The sequence below is a fragment of the Bombus affinis genome, chromosome 4 (assembly GCF_024516045.1).
Source record: "Bombus affinis isolate iyBomAffi1 chromosome 4, iyBomAffi1.2, whole genome shotgun sequence".
Taxonomy (NCBI): Eukaryota; Metazoa; Arthropoda; class Insecta; order Hymenoptera; family Apidae; genus Bombus; species Bombus affinis.
The window spans coordinates 2,890,921-2,907,781 of NC_066347.1; the positions used below are offsets into that span (position 1 = coordinate 2,890,921).

Consider the following 16,861-nt stretch of genomic DNA (forward strand, 5'->3'; position numbering starts at 1 on the left):
AACATGTATATAGCTCTTCATCGGGTACATACATATGTTCATATTATATATATGTATATATTATATATATTAAATAATACATTTTTATCGAATATTGTATCATCTATTTATAAAATAATAATATATATAGGTACTGTTTATGAAAAATGAGATATATCTGTATGAAACTTCAATATATGTGGAAGATAAAATTTATAATGTATTTATTATTGTTAAATAAAATTACTTTTCTAAGATGATCGAAATATTTTTCGAAAATAATGACATGTTATGGTTGTTGCAATTGTGATATTTACATGAATAATTAATTTTATTTGAAACTGGAAATATATGATAAGAATTTGCATCATTATGTACGTATATGTTTACACATACGCGTAGTTTCGTCTTTGTGTAAAGTTATGTTTAATCATAAGATAAAGATATGGCTAGTCGCTTACCCAACAATTATTTTGAGTGATAGTTGATGCAGACTTTAAGTGTTTCTTGTTTGAAATTTCGTATATTTTATTAAATTTATATGACAATGGAAGCTTCACGTTTAGAACCTTGTATTCAATTACAATTATCAAGGGAAGAATTAGAAAATGTTGTAGATAAGGCTAAGGATTGGGCCCTTATGCATGGTATTAATTTATAGATGTATCAAACTAATGAAAAAACTGGTTCATTGTTTCTTATTCTTTAAAATATATAATAATGATTTTATTGAAATCAAACAATTCAAATTTAACTTATTTTTATCTAGGTATTAGTATGCGATCAAAAGTATCCTTTAATAAAAATCAGGTACAAGTTTTACCATTTACTTTATTACCATCAAGTTTTCCTAGGAAAAATTTTGAGAAAGCTAAGGGTATACAAGTATTATTGAATGAACTGATACATAAGGTTGCACATGATAATAATTTTCTAATAAAAAGTTTGAAAAGGTATATAAAAATAATAAGTTGTTTGTATTTGTATTTATATGTGTTATAGATAACTGTTTTATATCTTTTAGTACAATTGATGCAGATCCATTTACAGCAAAATTATTTAACATATATGAAACTATATATAAGGAAGGATTTAGTCAAGTAAAATACTAACATAATATAAATTTATTTTAAATAATGTATGATGAATAAGTCTCTAAGCAATTTTTCCCTTATAGACTTTAAGTCTTGGTCTACTTCGATCAGATTACATGTTACATGAGAATCAGATTAAACAAGTTGAATTAAATACTATTGCAAGTAGTTTTGGAGGAATAGTTACAGTTACTACTCAGTATCATAAGTAAGTTTTTGTTACAAAGTACGCAATATATTTTTTATGTTTAATCCTAATATAATGCATTTTTAGATATATCTTATCAGAAGTTGGACATGCGGATAAAATAAAAAATGTAGGTATCTTTAATTATTCCATATTTATTAAGTTCTTCTGATCCTTATTAAACTTTTGACGATGTTTAGATCCCACAAAATAATCCAATTAATGGACTCTGTAAAGGGCTAATATATGCATGGAAATTATATGATAATGAAAAGTAAGTAGTACAAATATGGTAACTAACTGTTAAATAATTAACATATTTTATTATAGGGCTGTAATATTATTTGTTGTTGAAAGTATTACTTATAATGTATGTGATCAGAGATTTCATGAATTTGAAATTTCTAAAATTAATCCTGATATTAAAATAATCAGAAGAAGTTTAAGAGATTTAGTGTCTGAAGCAAAGTTGGGACCAAATAAACAATTAATAGTGTATGTAATTATATAAAATATTTGAGAAGTTGTTTAGATATTATTAAATTTACTGTCTATATCTAAATAAAAAATTATTAAATATTTTTTTATTTTTAGTGGAGATTTAGAAGTTTCTGTAGTTTATTTTCGTTCTGGTTATGAAGTTGAAGCTTACCCCACTGAACGAGAATGGGAAATTAGATTATTAATCGAACGTTCAAAAGCAATAAAATGTCCATCAATACAATATCATCTAGCTGGTACTAAAAAGGTATAAAAAATACTCAATTTTGTTCTGAACAGTGTAAAGAATAAATAACCTTTATTAGGTACAACAATCTTTAGCTTATCCTAATGTACTTAACGTGCTTTTAAAAGATGATAATACAATAAAACAAATACAAGAGGTATTTGCTGGACTTTATTCTTTAGAATTTGTAAGTATTAGAAAACATTAATTGCAATTGTAATTTATACATATGATCATTTTAATATTAGATTTTGAAGCTATTTTTATACTGATCTGCATTGTAAACAGAATAACGAAGCAGAAGTAATAATTGATAATGCTATGTCAGATCCTAAAAAGTATGTTTTAAAACCACAAAGGGAAGGAGGTGGAAACAATGTTTATAATGAAGATATAAAGACTCATTTAGAATCTATGAGAAATTCAGAAGAAAGAACAGCTTGGATATTAATGGATCGTTTTTATCCACCTGTGCAAAAGAATTATATCGTACGTGGTCATAATGAACCATTTGAAGATAATCATTTAGATTTCTCTGATGTTGTATCAGAACTTGGTGTTTATGGTGTCATTATAGGGTAGTAAAATATATTTCTTTCATAATTATTCTAGGAATTATATTGAGTGACTGAGTTCTCATTTTACAGAAATAATAATGATATTATATATAATGAAGAGGTAGGACATATTCTGAGAACAAAACCATCAAATGAAAATGAAGGAGGAATAGCAGCTGGAATTGGAGCTATTGATAGTCCTTATTTAATTAGTTAATACAAAAGATATTCATATAGTTGCGAATTACCGGATATAGTTCAAAAGTATGAGAAATTTATATTATAGAATTATATCTTTACATATAATAATGTTAATAAAGAATGTTAAATGATAATTATTATAATTAAATATTATTAATTATTCTGTTTTTATTAATTGTATGTAAAAGGATATATACATGAAGGTTTTACATATTATTAAATATTTATAAAGTAGGTAAATAATTATGTACATACTTAAATTTGAATTTCATTTTAATTTAGCAAAAGTTAATATATATTATACTATATTAAGCGAATATCCTGTCCATTAGTAGATTCTTTAGATTCGTCATCTGATTGATCGAAATTGAGAAGTTTCACCATTTGTTTTTCGCCCTTCTCTGGTATATTTTTATTGTGATTCTAAATATAAAAAAAACATATATGTTTTCTACAACTGAATATGATGTAAGTAATTTACCTTTTGTATATCTATAATCGGATTAATGTATTCATGTTCTCCAGGTGGTAAACCAGAAATATAATTGAGCGAGGGTGTGATCTCATTTCGTTGCTGATATGATGGATTTTGGAAATGGATACTGCAAGTAGGATAAGAAGCTAATATTTCTGACTAAATTGAATTATCGATTAATTTACCTGAGATTATTTTTCTTTGAAAAGCGTGGTTTAATTTTCTGGTAATAAAAGTAGGCTGACGCAACTACGATACATGTTAGTACTGAAATTATTATACCAATTAGGGTCCCGTGTTGATAACGAATACTTCCGTTTCTACGGCCAGCTTTTTTCGTATCAAATTTAATTTTTATATTTGTATTTTCCATGCAAGTATTTCTGGAATCTTTTGGATATCCATCGTGACAAATACATGCGGGTCCGTTGTTTCCCGAAACACACATGTAACTGCATTTATGTCTCTCGCAAGTGTTTTTTCCTAATACAGAAATGTGAATTTTGAACGTATTTCTCATTAGAAAATAACAAAAAATTTTGTTAATCAATTAATTATTTAACTCACCAATAGGTTGCCTTATTGGGTGCGAAATAATAAAGTACTTTTCGATATTTGAAATACCAATGGTAATCGTTACACACGATTTGTCACCGTATAATTTGCATTTTTTTACTTTACCAGTTGTACTCATTAACCAATATAAAGAATCCTCGTATATGCTAATGCTCAAAGCCTGATGAACCTATGATATTAAAAATAAGAGTAATATAAACATATCTCGAACAATACCTTCCTTGCATAAATTATAATCTAGTAGAACTTACATCTGTGTTTAAAACTATAATACGATTAGAACCATCTAAATTCGAGGACTCAATATTTTTATGAAACGTATCTGACCAATACAATCTGGATCGTGTATAATCAATAGTTAATGCTAAGACAATACCAAGATCTCGATGTACAATCGCTGTTATATTAGTACCCATTGTATTGGATCGATATATTTCCGTCATAGGTCTATCGTAAGATGCCCAAGAAGTTTGGCTCCAAAACAACCACCTAAATTGAATAATAATATATATAATATTATACATAATATTATACATAATATTATATATATAATAATAATAATTGAATAATAACAAAAAATAAATATTCACATATAAAAACAGCTACAAGATAGTATACTTTACTATACTATCAGCACTAAAATTTTATAAATCATATGACTAAATGTTTCAAAGAATTTATTAGCACCGTGATTCGTGTCTCAAATTGCCTTAAAACCTTTGGGATGAATGATTTACGATCGTATTCTTTAAACCCTTCAATTTTACAGATAATATATATATATAATATATATATAATTATATATATTATTGTTTAACTAATTATATATATATAATTTTCCAAATTTTATTTTATACATAATATATTGTAATATGTTGTATAATTTGTAATTGTAGGAAGATGATATATTTACACTATACATGTGAATGTGTATGTAAGCGTCAGAGGGCGTCCAGGTCAGAGTTGAGATAAAAAGCGGTTGGAAAACGGTTAGAAGAATCTAGAGAAGTCGGTTGACAACAAGCGTACGTGTAAGAAGGTTATTGAGGTCTCCACAGTGTAATATATATGTATAGCTGTTGTGTGTGAATAAAGAAAACTATTTGTATATTCGAATCCTCTCTATACCTTAACAGTAATTTATAATCAAATTATATTATATAATAATAAAATTTGGAAAATGAAATAAATATTTATTTAGAATCGAATGAAATCATTTTTAAATGTTAGGTGCCAAAGAGGTATAAGTTTCTTAATTAAAACATACCCTTCTTTTGGTTCGATGGCAATAGAGACTGCTCGGTTTTTTAGTGGGATTGGTACTACTTTAGCACACTTCTGCTGTTCTAGATTGCATACCTGTAAATTAAAATTTAAAAGATTTTCATAGTATACTAAATATATAAATATATAAATATATACTAAATACAGATACCGAATGAACGCGAATAATGAATATTCGATACCTGAATACTGCTAAAATAGTCATTATCGTTGAAGTATACGTTATCGGTAATCCAATCAACAGCTAGAGCTTCCGGTCTGCCAAGGCCGGTAACAGTCTTTCGTTCCTTGGTCTTTATGTTTATTTTACTTACCATGCCCAAGTTATCTATGGGAGATATTGTATTAAGAGTTTAACAAAATGAAGAAATAAAATTATATTAGGAATTTAGTAAAATGTTTGAATCAAAGCAATAGTATGTACGTTGTATATAAAATGCATATGCATGATTTAGTCCCTAAGTGAGCTACAAAAAAATTTTTTTGCTAAATCGTTAAGGATAGAATGTGTTTTGGAAAAAAAATATTTTATGCATTAAGACAAGTAAATTTTGTTTGATTACCATTGCTCCAATAGATAGTGTTTTCCCTCGTGTTCGCGTCAATACCGCTTATTTCATGATTTAGTTCTTCATAAACAACTTGAATTGAATTTAAATTTGGTGATAACTTCCTGATATCAGCACTAGAAACAGTAATTATTTCCATTTGTGATCCTACAATAAAATAATTCGTTACAGTATAAAATATTCACCTATTATAACTATTCTCTATAATTATTTAATTATTCCAAACAAAATAAAACTTAAGAAGATAAGTGTTTCTTTACCAGCCACTTTGCATGAAATTTTATCGCTTCGTATGACGTATTCCTCGTGGCATGAACAAGTAAAAGATCCATTAGTATTATAACATATTTGTGAACAAACATTGTCTTTACATTCGTCAATATCTTCGCAGGATTTAAAATCGTTACTCAATTGATATCCATTTCTACAACCACAGACGGGACCAATGGGTGTTTTGTGGCACATATTTGTGCAGGGATTGTACTTGGTACACGCAGTTGCTGTAAAAATATATACTTTAAATGTGAATTATTGTGTTCACATATTAGAGTAACATTGATTTAATTTGTCAATTACTAGAATTGAGCTTTTGAATGATACTTTTATTATTAAGTTACAATTAAAGTTACAATTAAGATATATTTTCATTTCTTTTGTCTACACTGTACGTACCACATTGTCCGAATTCATCGCTTCGATCGGAACAATCTACTTTTCCATCGCACACATTGGCAAAGGGGAGGCAGGCACCGTTGGAACATTTGAATTCTTTGCAAATAGAATTCATGCTGATGCCACTTATTTTCGAATTACCACCGTCACAATCTTTTTCATCCGACCCATCCCCACAATCGTCTATCCGGTCGCACACCCAGCTTTTATCGACGCATTTCTGATTGTCGCAAACGTATTCTTCCTTTTGGCATCGAGGGCAATTACGTTCATCGTCGTTCTTTGGACAATCTGTAACGCCGTTACATCTACGAAAATGATAAATTAATAAAACGGACCAATTGTTTGCTTTCTTCATTTTATTATGATGAAAATACACCTATTAAAAAATGGATATATAAAATTAAATGAAACTCATTGTAATTTAAATTTACTGTACTATACATATGCTAAGCAATGTGGTAGTCTTAGAAATTGATTAAGAAAATGAATGTAAAATAATTAGAAAATTAATAAATAATAGTGCTAAATTGACTAACCTGACTTGTTTCGGAAGACACAGTTCTGTGTTGAAACATTTATACTGATCTACAGTACAATTGACATAATTTCTGTTACCCATCTCTTTGCAATATTGTTCATCGCTGTCATCTTCGCATTCACTGACTCCATTGCATTTCAGCACTAAATCGATGCAACGACCGTTGGAACAGGTAAACATCTCGGTTGGACACGCGTTTCTTTGGCATGTTACGCTCTCGTCGGAACCGTCTGGACAGTCAGCCTTTATCCACATGCGGAATTAAATAATTATGCAACTAAACATTTTAACGAAATAGGCTGGGTTTACTTTTTAATTAGTTGTACATGATATATAAAAAATAAGTGTAAAAACTACCGTAACGTGATTCTACATTCCTGAATCGGTGGAGATTTGTAAAAAAATATTCAAAGGGAGAGAAAATTTCAAAGGGATTATGGGTCGCAAATGCCCCTCCTGTGAGAAAAAAATGTTGAAGTTTTAATAATTCTTAAACTGGCTTTATTTGCAGTGCCTTTATTCTGCATTCTCGGATCTCATGTAATTTGCTTAGGAAACGTGAACATAAAAATCGCAAATACGTCGCACTTGTTACGTATGCAAATGTAGGCAATGATGTAGGCAAAAAGATAGGGGCGATAAAATGATCTCCAATAATCGTCTTTGATCGAAACTTTCAACATCGCTGCTTGTGGATTTCTGTAAGTCCAAATCCTGGCACTTTGTCGATTGAGGATGCTACAACTCGAGGAACCGCTCTCATCCATAAATAATACACATTCTAAAAAGTGGGCAATTTATATAGCATGGCAAAAGCTTTGTCGAGTAGCATAGTCATTTGCCTGTAGTGCTTGAACGCGGCGAATTTTTTAAAGCCGTAAATCTTTTTCTCTGATTATTCCTCGCACTGTCACGTGACTGATTCTTATTCGATGAACTACTTTATGTAGGTCTAATAGTGGATAAGGACGAACAAAAGCGATAATCAACCTATTCTTCTTTACGATAATTGATGCGGGCTCGATCTGTATTCAAATGCCGCAATATTAATTTTTGATCATCAAATTGTTAACATAGCCGCTGAAAATTGAATTATCATGGAATGTCTCCTGCACACAGAGATTTACCATTATTCCTACTTTCTCATTAAATGAGAATAATTAAATGTAAACACATTATGAATTAAACCAGTTTAAGGATTAGTAAAACTTTAATATTTTTTTCTGACAGGAAGGGCATTTGCAGCCCATGATCCCTTTGAGAATTTTTGCACGAACATCTTTTTACAAATCTCTACCGATTTAGGAGTGTAGAATCATGCTACGGTAGTTTTTACATTTATTTTTTATACAGCTTGTACATTAAACGAGTTAGAATACATGACCAAGTTGTCGTTTGCCGTTTTTCTTTTTTGAGGAAAGTATCAACTACGATATAATCAACAAAGAAAATGGATAGTGTAATAAGATTCATCTTTCTCGTTTTCCGTTCAAGTACAATTTAAGTGCATTAGAAAAATACAGTTGCATTGTTTTTAACTTACAACGCATTATACGTTGTTATATTACAAAAATAAACAATAGTGCATAATATACACGTAAAAAATGAATGTTTCATAAGGTACTGATGTAAAGAAGCCTAATTGAAGGTTTGGACTCACCTCTCCATCGCATTTCCACGTTTTGGGTATACAAGTTCCGATTTCGCATGCGAAGGCATCGCCATCGCACTTGTGCTTGTCGCAATTAAGTTCGTCCGAAAAATCGGTGCAATCACTTTGTCCGTTGCATACGAGATATTTCGATATGCAAGCCCCTTCGTGACATTGAAACTCATCTGGAAGATATTAGAGTCATCGTGAATAATTGTTGGCCGCTTGAGTACGACAAAGGCCTTTATTCAGCCTTCATTCTGCATACATATCGAACATAGTTTTTCGATGTTGATGTCTTATGACAATAGCATTATTCGACTCGTTTACACGAGCTCGAGATATCTTATCGCGTCGAATAAATTGATCGAAAAAGAATCGAAACATGATCTTGATAAGGCATATAACTGAGAATCAATCGGATATTTATTTTTATTTCCATGCGAGAGTCAGAGTTGAAGGAGAAGTATGTGTATAGAAATATAAAAACGGGAAGAAGAAATGTTAATTTTTCCTTATATAAATCGATAAATTCAGTCGTCTTTCTATTGTTTCAAGCTTGAAATCAGTTATGAATAGATGTTATCAATTCATTTAATCACTAATAACGTGACTTCAGCTATGATTACTTTATTCGCGTGTTACGATTGTTTAAGCAAACAACACGATAGTTTTAAACAATATTAATTTATTGATTCAAATAAATATTCGATCTATTTAATAGTTTAATTTACTGATCTCTCAATTTGATCTACATTGTCGTTCGCTTTATATACACAGTATATAATTTATCGCTTATAACGTGTGCTCTAAATGTTTAGACAGTCTTGTTATTGTAGACAATAAGCACGTTATAAATAAGATTTAGTAAGGGTTTTGATTTACTGGAGTCGCATTCCTTTTTATCACAGCCTTCCTCATCCGATCGATCGACACAGTCGTAGTGGGAATTACAACGTTTCGTCTTGCTTATGCAGTCGCCGTTTTTACATTGAAACTGATCCTCATGCTTGCACCTCGACCAATGGTGTTCATCGCAAATACTTGATTCATCTTCACCGTTAGGACAATCCTGTATTCCGTCGCATCTGTTGTTGCGAAATATTTAAGTTTAATAACGCATGCAGATATTAAGTATAAAATATAAATGATAGTAGTATTTTCAAATTTACAGGTATATTCTGCATATCAAAATAAAATAAGATGAATTCGTATATTTTTATCCAATAAAGGTATGAAATAATTTTTATTGTCATGTTACAGTCGTGAATTAGCAAGTGTTGAATGCCAACGCAGACTGATGGTTTCCATCGTTTAAGTGATCTTAAAATTATAAATCAATTGAACATCGTACAATCCGTTTGATATGATTGATTTATCAAGTCCTATACTAAAAATACAAAATAGTAATTATCCATGAAGTAAGAATTTCAGTGACTATGTTTCAGAGATTAAACTTTTATCTATTCATGATTAATAGACATGGAAAGTTACAGAATACACTTATACATTGATAAATTCCATGGCTGAACCATTCAAGATAATAATATCTTACCTTTGATGGGATTTTATGCATATATCGTGTTCTCCACATTTTATTTCGCCAGCATTACACGCAGTTTGAAGAGTACACGTTCGATTATCTACGTTCAGCATCATGTCGGGTGGACACGCGCAGATCTGAAAATTTAAATGAAATATAAGTACAAGGATAATCGGGTCTCAAAGAAATCGTATTATTCAAACACTCTAAGCTTACATATGAATCAGCATTAGATAACAGGCACACGTGAGAACAGTTTCCGTTGTTGTTGCGACACTGGTGCTCTTCTATGTACGTTCGGTGAAAACTTATTAACTGCATTCTATTCAAGTCTTTAGATACTTCTGAAAGATACAATTGTTTCTGTATAATTGGTATAATTCTTTCTTTTTTATATTCGATTATTTATACGATAAATTGGATTGTGTGATTAATCGCTATTTGTATTCTTTATTCTCTTTATATCTCATTATTATTTTATTTAATTGCATAAAATGCTAAGAATGGAGAAAACTTAGTTAAAATTATGCATTCATTCCATAAGATAAATCCATTCATCAACGATCTAGACAATATATTTGTTTATGGTTGACGATTCGGGTCTGTTGATTAATAATTGATTATCAAAGAGTTTTATAACTTATTTCATATTACTTACCTAATGTAATATGCTTCTGATATTGCTGTGTGTTACTTTTGTTGGTCCAATATAATTTGTTCGATTTATATTGAGTCCAAAACACATAGTCACTAAGAACAGTGAGACTCACGGGTTCCTGTAATCCAGTGCGGAAGATATATGTTTCGAAACCTAAAAAATTTAATTATATTTATATTTATATCTATATTATAGTCATTAATATTAGTCATTTATCATGATAGAAATACAAACCCGGAATGGTCGTACTACCAATACGACCAGTGCCTTGATCACTCCAAAACAATAGTTTCAGAACTCTGTCGTAGCACAGAGATATTTTCGGTCCAATTAAATGTGTCTTATTCCCTTCGATCGTGACTCTTGGACCAACCCCGTTCATGTTCATCAGGTCTATGCGATACAATTCATTCGTTCTGAATACGACCATCATGATACTAAAACATCATCACATAATGATCTTTCCATAAAGATTCTACCATAATGCTTAGCAAATTAAAATAAAAAGACATGTATATAGAATTATATCGAAATTCATTTGTCTTTCTGCGATTCATGTACAAAAATGATTACCTTTCTTCAGGTACAAGTGCAATATCGTAAGGCTCGTCTTGGAAGTAGAAGATCGTTTTCTCATTATTGTTCAGGCTGTGGACCTCGATAGTTTTGTGTTTCACATCCGACAAATATAGATTATTTCCGATGTAGTCGAAATCCATTCCACCTAATATTTCGTTTTCAATAGACATCATGCTTTTCTCTTCACCAGTCTGCATGTTAAAATGGAAAATGTTGTCCCTTAGCTGATCGCTGGCTAGTAAACCACCTGTGTCGATTTTTGTTCGATAATATTGAAAATATTTGAAAGTAGCAATGTTATATAACTATAACGATATAAATGTTATATATGCTTGATGATTTTTATAGACATTAAAGCGTTGTGATGTCATTATGAGCTTAAATAAAATCACGTTAAATAACATTATTCGATTTTGAAAGGTTTCGACCGCGTGTTTAGAGCAACAAATATATTTTTGTTATATGAAATATCATGGTTTGTCTATTGGAATAAGTAGGATGTTTGTCAATAATCGATTATTAAAATCGTACCAGTAAGAGGATTATAAGCAACCTCAGTGACGTGATTTAATGTGTCGCTGGTAGTAATTTTCGGTTTTCCCAACAGTTCATGATAATAGTCTATGAATGTGCTTCCTGCTGCGATAATTAAATGCGTCTTCTTCTTGACCGCTGAAATTTATTTAATTCGTGTGTATATTTATTTAATTATTAAATATCAAGTTACGTCTTATATTTAATTCACTAGTTTACAGCAATAATACAACTTACCACGGCACGTATGGTTATCAGAATTTAATTCTTTGTCCAATGTGCAAGCGCAAGTATAGCTATTCGCTGAGTTTAATAGACACAATTGAGAACACGGACTTGAATTGCAGGGATTCGGCATCTATTATCGAATATTGTATCATTTATTTATGAATAAATTGGCGAGAAAGAAAGAAATGAACTCATAGAGTTACCTTGGGTTTTAAAACAGAGTGATATATATGTATGCCATAAATAGTACTGTTTGTAGACACTAAAACTTCCCAATTTTTACCAGTGAATTTATCACATGACTGTACGGTATTAGATATCCAATCGCTCCAGTACAACTTATTTTCAAACACAGCTAATGAAAACGGCCTCTTTGCTATATCTTTTAATATGGCCTAAAGCGGTACAAATAAAAAGCGAGTAAATAATTTTTACTGTAATTATCGTTCTTCAGACGAACATTGTTCTAATGTTCGGTGTAGAAATGTGAAATATACCTTTCGATCTGTACCATCCAGTCGTACCGATTCGATTACTTTTGCTTTAGCGTCTATCCAGTATAATCTTTCATTCGCGTAATCGATAGATAAACTGTTTGGCAATTCTAAATCTTTGCTGACTAACACAGTGTTATTTTTTCCATCCATCCCTGCCCTCAATATGCATGAATCCATGCCCCATTTGGACCAATACATTAAACTGGAAACACATAATTTTATTATTTATTTTGAACTTGTAAAAATTCCTTAACTTGTGTTACTTCTTGAACATTTAATTACAGAAAGTATAATAAAAAGCTGATAAAAACAAGATATGGCAATTTTATAAAAGTAGTAATATAAAATTTCATAATTTTTTTTTAAACAGATATTTAGGAGATTGAAATACTTTATTTATTCAGATGCTGAAAATACTTTTGAATCTCAATTGTTCAGTTTTTTACGTTTGAAATGCACTTACCCACTGGACGGTAATAAAACAAGACCTCGCGGTTTATCGTTTTGTTCTTTTATTATAACAGTACAATAAGAACCATCATTGTTACAAACTCCGATATGCATATAACCACCGTCCGTGAAATATATGTTGCCTGTTACCCAATCTACTGCCATGTCATCGGGGCTGCTCAAACCTTGAAGATATATATATATATATATGTATATATACATATATAAGAAAATGAGCAACAAAGGAAATAAGTAACGTACATGCAAACTTCAGATGTGAGTATCAATCTGATCTAATGAAATTAAAATTTTGTAATAAAGTACAGTAGGAAAGATTAGAGTAATTTGGGAATACGATTTATATGCATAATTTACCTGCTGTGACAATGACCTCTCGCTGCGAACCATCCTCTAAACTTTTGATTATCGCTTCGTTTCCGTCCTCGATATCGGACCAGTATACATTATTCGCGTCTAAAGAAATGGCCACGGCGTGTTGCAAATTTTGAGTCACCGGATAATACAACCGAGAATTGAGATAAATACCACGGATTTCAGATTTAATTGAAAACATCATCAAACCTTCGCCACCTGTGGATAAACAATAGAAAATAGACACTAATTAGAAATACGTAGATACTTAAGAAAATGAGGCTTTTTATCTTTCAAGAAGGTATTTATCTTTCAAAATCTTTCCTTTTTACTGTTTCTATTTGTTCTATCATTCACAGAATATAGAACCTATCACAGATAAGAATTAAATTTTTAAAAAATTTTGTTTGTACAAAGCTGAGAAAAGATTTACCTTCGGCTTGACAAGTTCTTTTGTCATCGTTCAGACTGTAACCAGGTTGACATGAGCATGTGTAAGATCCAACGCTATTGATACATTCTTGATCGCAAATTCCGTAATTACCGCACTCATTCACATCTATAAAATAATAGATATGTATATAAAATAACTCTGTAGTTTCTTCTTGATCATGACTTTAATAATTAACTCGAATCTAAATCTGAATATTTGTCTGTAACCAAGATTTAGTTCAGTAAAAAGAAAAAATAGATTGTTAATCTTTTATCTTCACCCTCGCATGAGGTCTGGTTGTTCACCAACTTGTAACCTGGTCGACACGAACATTGAGCACCTTCAGGTGTTTTCCTGCAATTATGTTGACACCTTGCTTCCTTGCACGATGCATCAGCTATGATTTGAAATAATTAAACCTATTACTGTTAAATTGTCAAGGCTTGGCTCAAAAATTGCCATCAGACTTTATATTACTGAATCGAAACAATATCTTCTTCACTATTACTTACCCTTGATACATGCATCTATATCTTCATCTGAATTATCACCGCAGTTATCCTTCTCATTACAAGTTGCGTTCAGAGAAATGCATCTTTTATTTTTGCACAGATATCGATCGTATTCGTTGTTACATTCATCGACTGGTATCATGTAATTCTCTATGGATTATAAAACAGCAATATAAGTTTGACACTTGTAGATCTTATTTAACATCAAAATATAGTTTAAGGAAATAAAAGAAGAAAAATTACCGCATTTTTCTTCATCGCTCTTATCCGGACAATCTGGGATACCGTCGCAAACCCATTCGTTTCTTATGCAATGGCCATCTTTGCATTTGAATGCGTCGCAATTTACCTGCAATAATTGAGAATATATCGATTAGAAGAATATTTGTAATTCATATAATCTTCAAATTAGTAAGTCAATCTGCTGTACCAAAGAACCACCTTGTAACATACGTAAAGTCTGATGTACAATAACGTATTATTATTATTATTATTATTATTATCATTATTACTATTATTATTACTATTATTATTATTATTATTATTATTATGTAATCTTCAAATTCATTTAGAATATAATATGTCAGGAAAATTAAATATTTTATTTTTGCATTCAAGTTACTATAGATTGAGACAAAAAGAATATATCTTATTAACGTCTTTATTGCTTAAAATAAAAATAATAAGTGGCTGATCAATTATGGAATGCTTGATACTTGCATCACATATAAATGAAAGTTATGAATAATTGTAATGAATTTCTTCAATCTGTAATATCGTTTGATATTTAATCCAATTTATATTATAATTAACATAAATAATCTTATATATTTTTTCATTCTCGGAGTACTGATCTAGGAATTATGCTGTTATTTGATAAGAAGTCAAAATTTAAATGCGATCTCACATCTTTTACGCAACCATCGTACTCATCGCTGCCATCGGAACAATCTTCTTTTGCGTCGCAGAATTTTTCTAACGGTATACAAGTATGAATATCGGAACATTGGTACTCGTCTATAGCGCAACGAATCGTTTCAAGGTCTTGAAGCTAAAATAAAAAAATTGATTTTGTTACATATTAGAAGTATAATATAAGAATAATATATATATATATATATAATATAAGAAACCATTTCGTTATAAAATATACAGTTCCGAATAAAATAATAATTTACAATATAAAAATAAATATATATGTAATACAATCATATAATGTATAATACTCTATCGACTTATGGAACATATTGAGAAATTTTAGACGTGGAATATTTTGCAATCTCTTGCAAATAATTTTAAATTATTTAACTACACAATTCTTTAATAACAAAAAATATAAAAATAAGCAATATATTATTATAAATATCGTTTTGATGATAATTATGAATTAATATATACCTGGTAGCCTTCACAACCCGTTTCGTCGGAACCGTCACCGCATTCATCTTCCCCATCGCAGCGAAAGATGGATGAAATGCATTTTTTGTTCGAGCACAAGAAGAGATCCGGTGGTTCGCAGCCTATAGCTTCAAATTAAAAGGTAAAAAAAGTATAAATTAGAATGCGCTAGAAATAAATTGTTACTGGATCTAATTGTAATATGTACGATGAAAGTTACCTGCGGTATCGGCGTGCGGGTTGAAGATGCTTACAACCAGAAGTACGAACAATTTGCGATACATAATCTGAAATAATTTTTGTCGAATTAATTTACATTTTCATTAAACAATCGAAAATATTTTCTTATTATTTTAAAGTCTTCACCGGCATAATTTGTTTAATCGCTAGAATGCCACGGTCATCGTACAAAACTAATTAAAAGATATTTGGTTTTTATATCATTGATACAACAGGTATGAGAGCAAAAGTTCAAGCGTTACAACACAATGAAGTAAACATAAGTTGAAAAACGCAAGTATGATAGAATTTGAGGGTCAAATCATCTTCGTATCATTTTTCGACGGTTAGTCTTTTCAACGGCACCAATGTTCCTTGTGTATTACTAATTGTATCTTCTCATTTATGTTTTTTATACAAGTTCAAATATTATAAATGCTTGAGAACCTCGTAAATGACACAATATGAATAATAAATAAAATACTAATCAGTATATCCGATACACTGACAAATGTAGATTTTAAGTATATTATACAAACTTAGATCTGCAAAAATGATATCACAGGTGGAACTTATTTTCATTAAATTAAGTAAACTTTGTTTTAACTACACCAACTCCTAATAAAAATTACGGAATATGATTTGAATTAGGTACTCTTTATAATAAAATTGGCGAAATTAACATTTTATAACATAACTACAAAATGGAATAGGTATAAAAGGTTTCTAAGATAAAATATTTCGTTTCGATATACTTACGAGAGGTGTTCTTACCATTACGACTGTTAAACGAAAACTAAAGGCCGTTACAGAGACCGTACCAAAGTTGTGTAGTTGAGGTCGTTTTTCTAATAATACACATATTGTTATGAATGCCTCTGTGTAGGTTATTATACATTAATATAGATTTCATTCTATTCAGACT

General features: G+C 30.1%; 2 protein-coding genes across 6 annotated transcripts; one reads left to right on the forward strand and one right to left on the reverse strand.

Annotated features, from left to right (window-relative positions):
• Positions 1 to 181: 181 nt before the first annotated feature.
• Positions 182 to 4,904, forward strand: LOC126915319 (glutathione synthetase-like). Of its 3 annotated transcripts, XR_007710164.1 has the most exons (13): positions 366 to 626; positions 749 to 932; positions 1,004 to 1,079; positions 1,157 to 1,281; positions 1,348 to 1,390; positions 1,461 to 1,534; positions 1,591 to 1,755; positions 1,855 to 2,008; positions 2,067 to 2,174; positions 2,276 to 2,565; positions 2,635 to 2,808; positions 3,271 to 3,353; positions 4,693 to 4,904. XR_007710164.1 is itself a non-coding variant. In XM_050719897.1 (12 exons), exons 2-11 carry the CDS (start codon positions 757 to 759, stop codon positions 2,759 to 2,761), a joined length of 1,338 nt encoding a protein of 445 aa, XP_050575854.1. In that variant the 5' UTR covers positions 182 to 353; positions 749 to 756; the 3' UTR covers positions 2,762 to 2,808; positions 3,271 to 3,477. The 3 variants fall into 3 exon arrangements, 2 of the variants coding, with proteins under 2 accessions (XP_050575854.1, XP_050575852.1); XM_050719897.1 differs by lacking the exons at positions 366 to 626; positions 4,693 to 4,904 and adding an exon at positions 182 to 353 and having other exon boundaries at positions 3,271 to 3,477; XM_050719895.1 differs by lacking the exon at positions 4,693 to 4,904 and having other exon boundaries at positions 3,271 to 3,477.
• On the reverse strand, positions 2,894 to 16,814 carry LOC126915315 (vitellogenin receptor). 3 transcript variants are annotated; one of them, XM_050719880.1, is made up of 32 exons: positions 16,696 to 16,814; positions 15,938 to 16,004; positions 15,718 to 15,845; positions 15,227 to 15,370; positions 14,563 to 14,668; positions 14,320 to 14,469; positions 14,088 to 14,204; positions 13,808 to 13,933; positions 13,378 to 13,593; positions 13,016 to 13,187; positions 12,553 to 12,754; positions 12,259 to 12,450; positions 12,065 to 12,185; positions 11,825 to 11,965; positions 11,288 to 11,540; positions 10,949 to 11,151; positions 10,715 to 10,867; positions 10,273 to 10,400; positions 10,069 to 10,193; positions 9,399 to 9,601; positions 8,523 to 8,698; positions 6,861 to 7,105; positions 6,322 to 6,629; positions 5,910 to 6,149; positions 5,644 to 5,796; positions 5,263 to 5,408; positions 5,064 to 5,155; positions 4,048 to 4,285; positions 3,788 to 3,965; positions 3,406 to 3,703; positions 3,227 to 3,347; positions 2,894 to 3,168 (listed from the first exon to the last, which is right to left on the reverse strand). In XM_050719880.1, exons 1-32 carry the CDS (start codon positions 16,711 to 16,713, stop codon positions 3,049 to 3,051), a joined length of 5,280 nt encoding a protein of 1,759 aa, XP_050575837.1. In that variant the 5' UTR covers positions 16,714 to 16,814; the 3' UTR covers positions 2,894 to 3,048. The 3 variants fall into 3 exon arrangements, with proteins under 3 accessions (XP_050575837.1, XP_050575838.1, XP_050575839.1); XM_050719881.1 differs by having other exon boundaries at positions 16,711 to 16,729; XM_050719882.1 differs by lacking the exon at positions 3,227 to 3,347.
• Between the last annotated feature and the right edge of the window lie 47 nt (positions 16,815 to 16,861).

What these genes read in the sequence shown, in the direction of transcription:
- LOC126915315 (XM_050719880.1), bottom strand. An exon ending in TCAGAAGCATATTACATTAG is followed by an intron (nt 10,401 to 10,714) that starts GTAAGTAATATG and finishes TGTATCTTTCAG; the next exon opens with AAGTATCTAAAGACTTGAAT. An exon ending in ACTATTTTAGCAGTATTCAG is followed by an intron (nt 5,156 to 5,262) that starts GTATCGAATATT and finishes TTTAATTTACAG; the next exon opens with GTATGCAATCTAGAACAGCA.
- LOC126915319 (XM_050719895.1), top strand. Translation starts at nt 521, where the DNA reads ATGACAATGGAAGCTTCACGTTTAGAACCTTGTATTCAATTACAATTA. An exon ending in CTAATAAAAAGTTTGAAAAG is followed by an intron (nt 933 to 1,003) that starts GTATATAAAAAT and finishes TATATCTTTTAG; the next exon opens with TACAATTGATGCAGATCCAT. An exon ending in GTTACTACTCAGTATCATAA is followed by an intron (nt 1,282 to 1,347) that starts GTAAGTTTTTGT and finishes ATGCATTTTTAG; the next exon opens with ATATATCTTATCAGAAGTTG.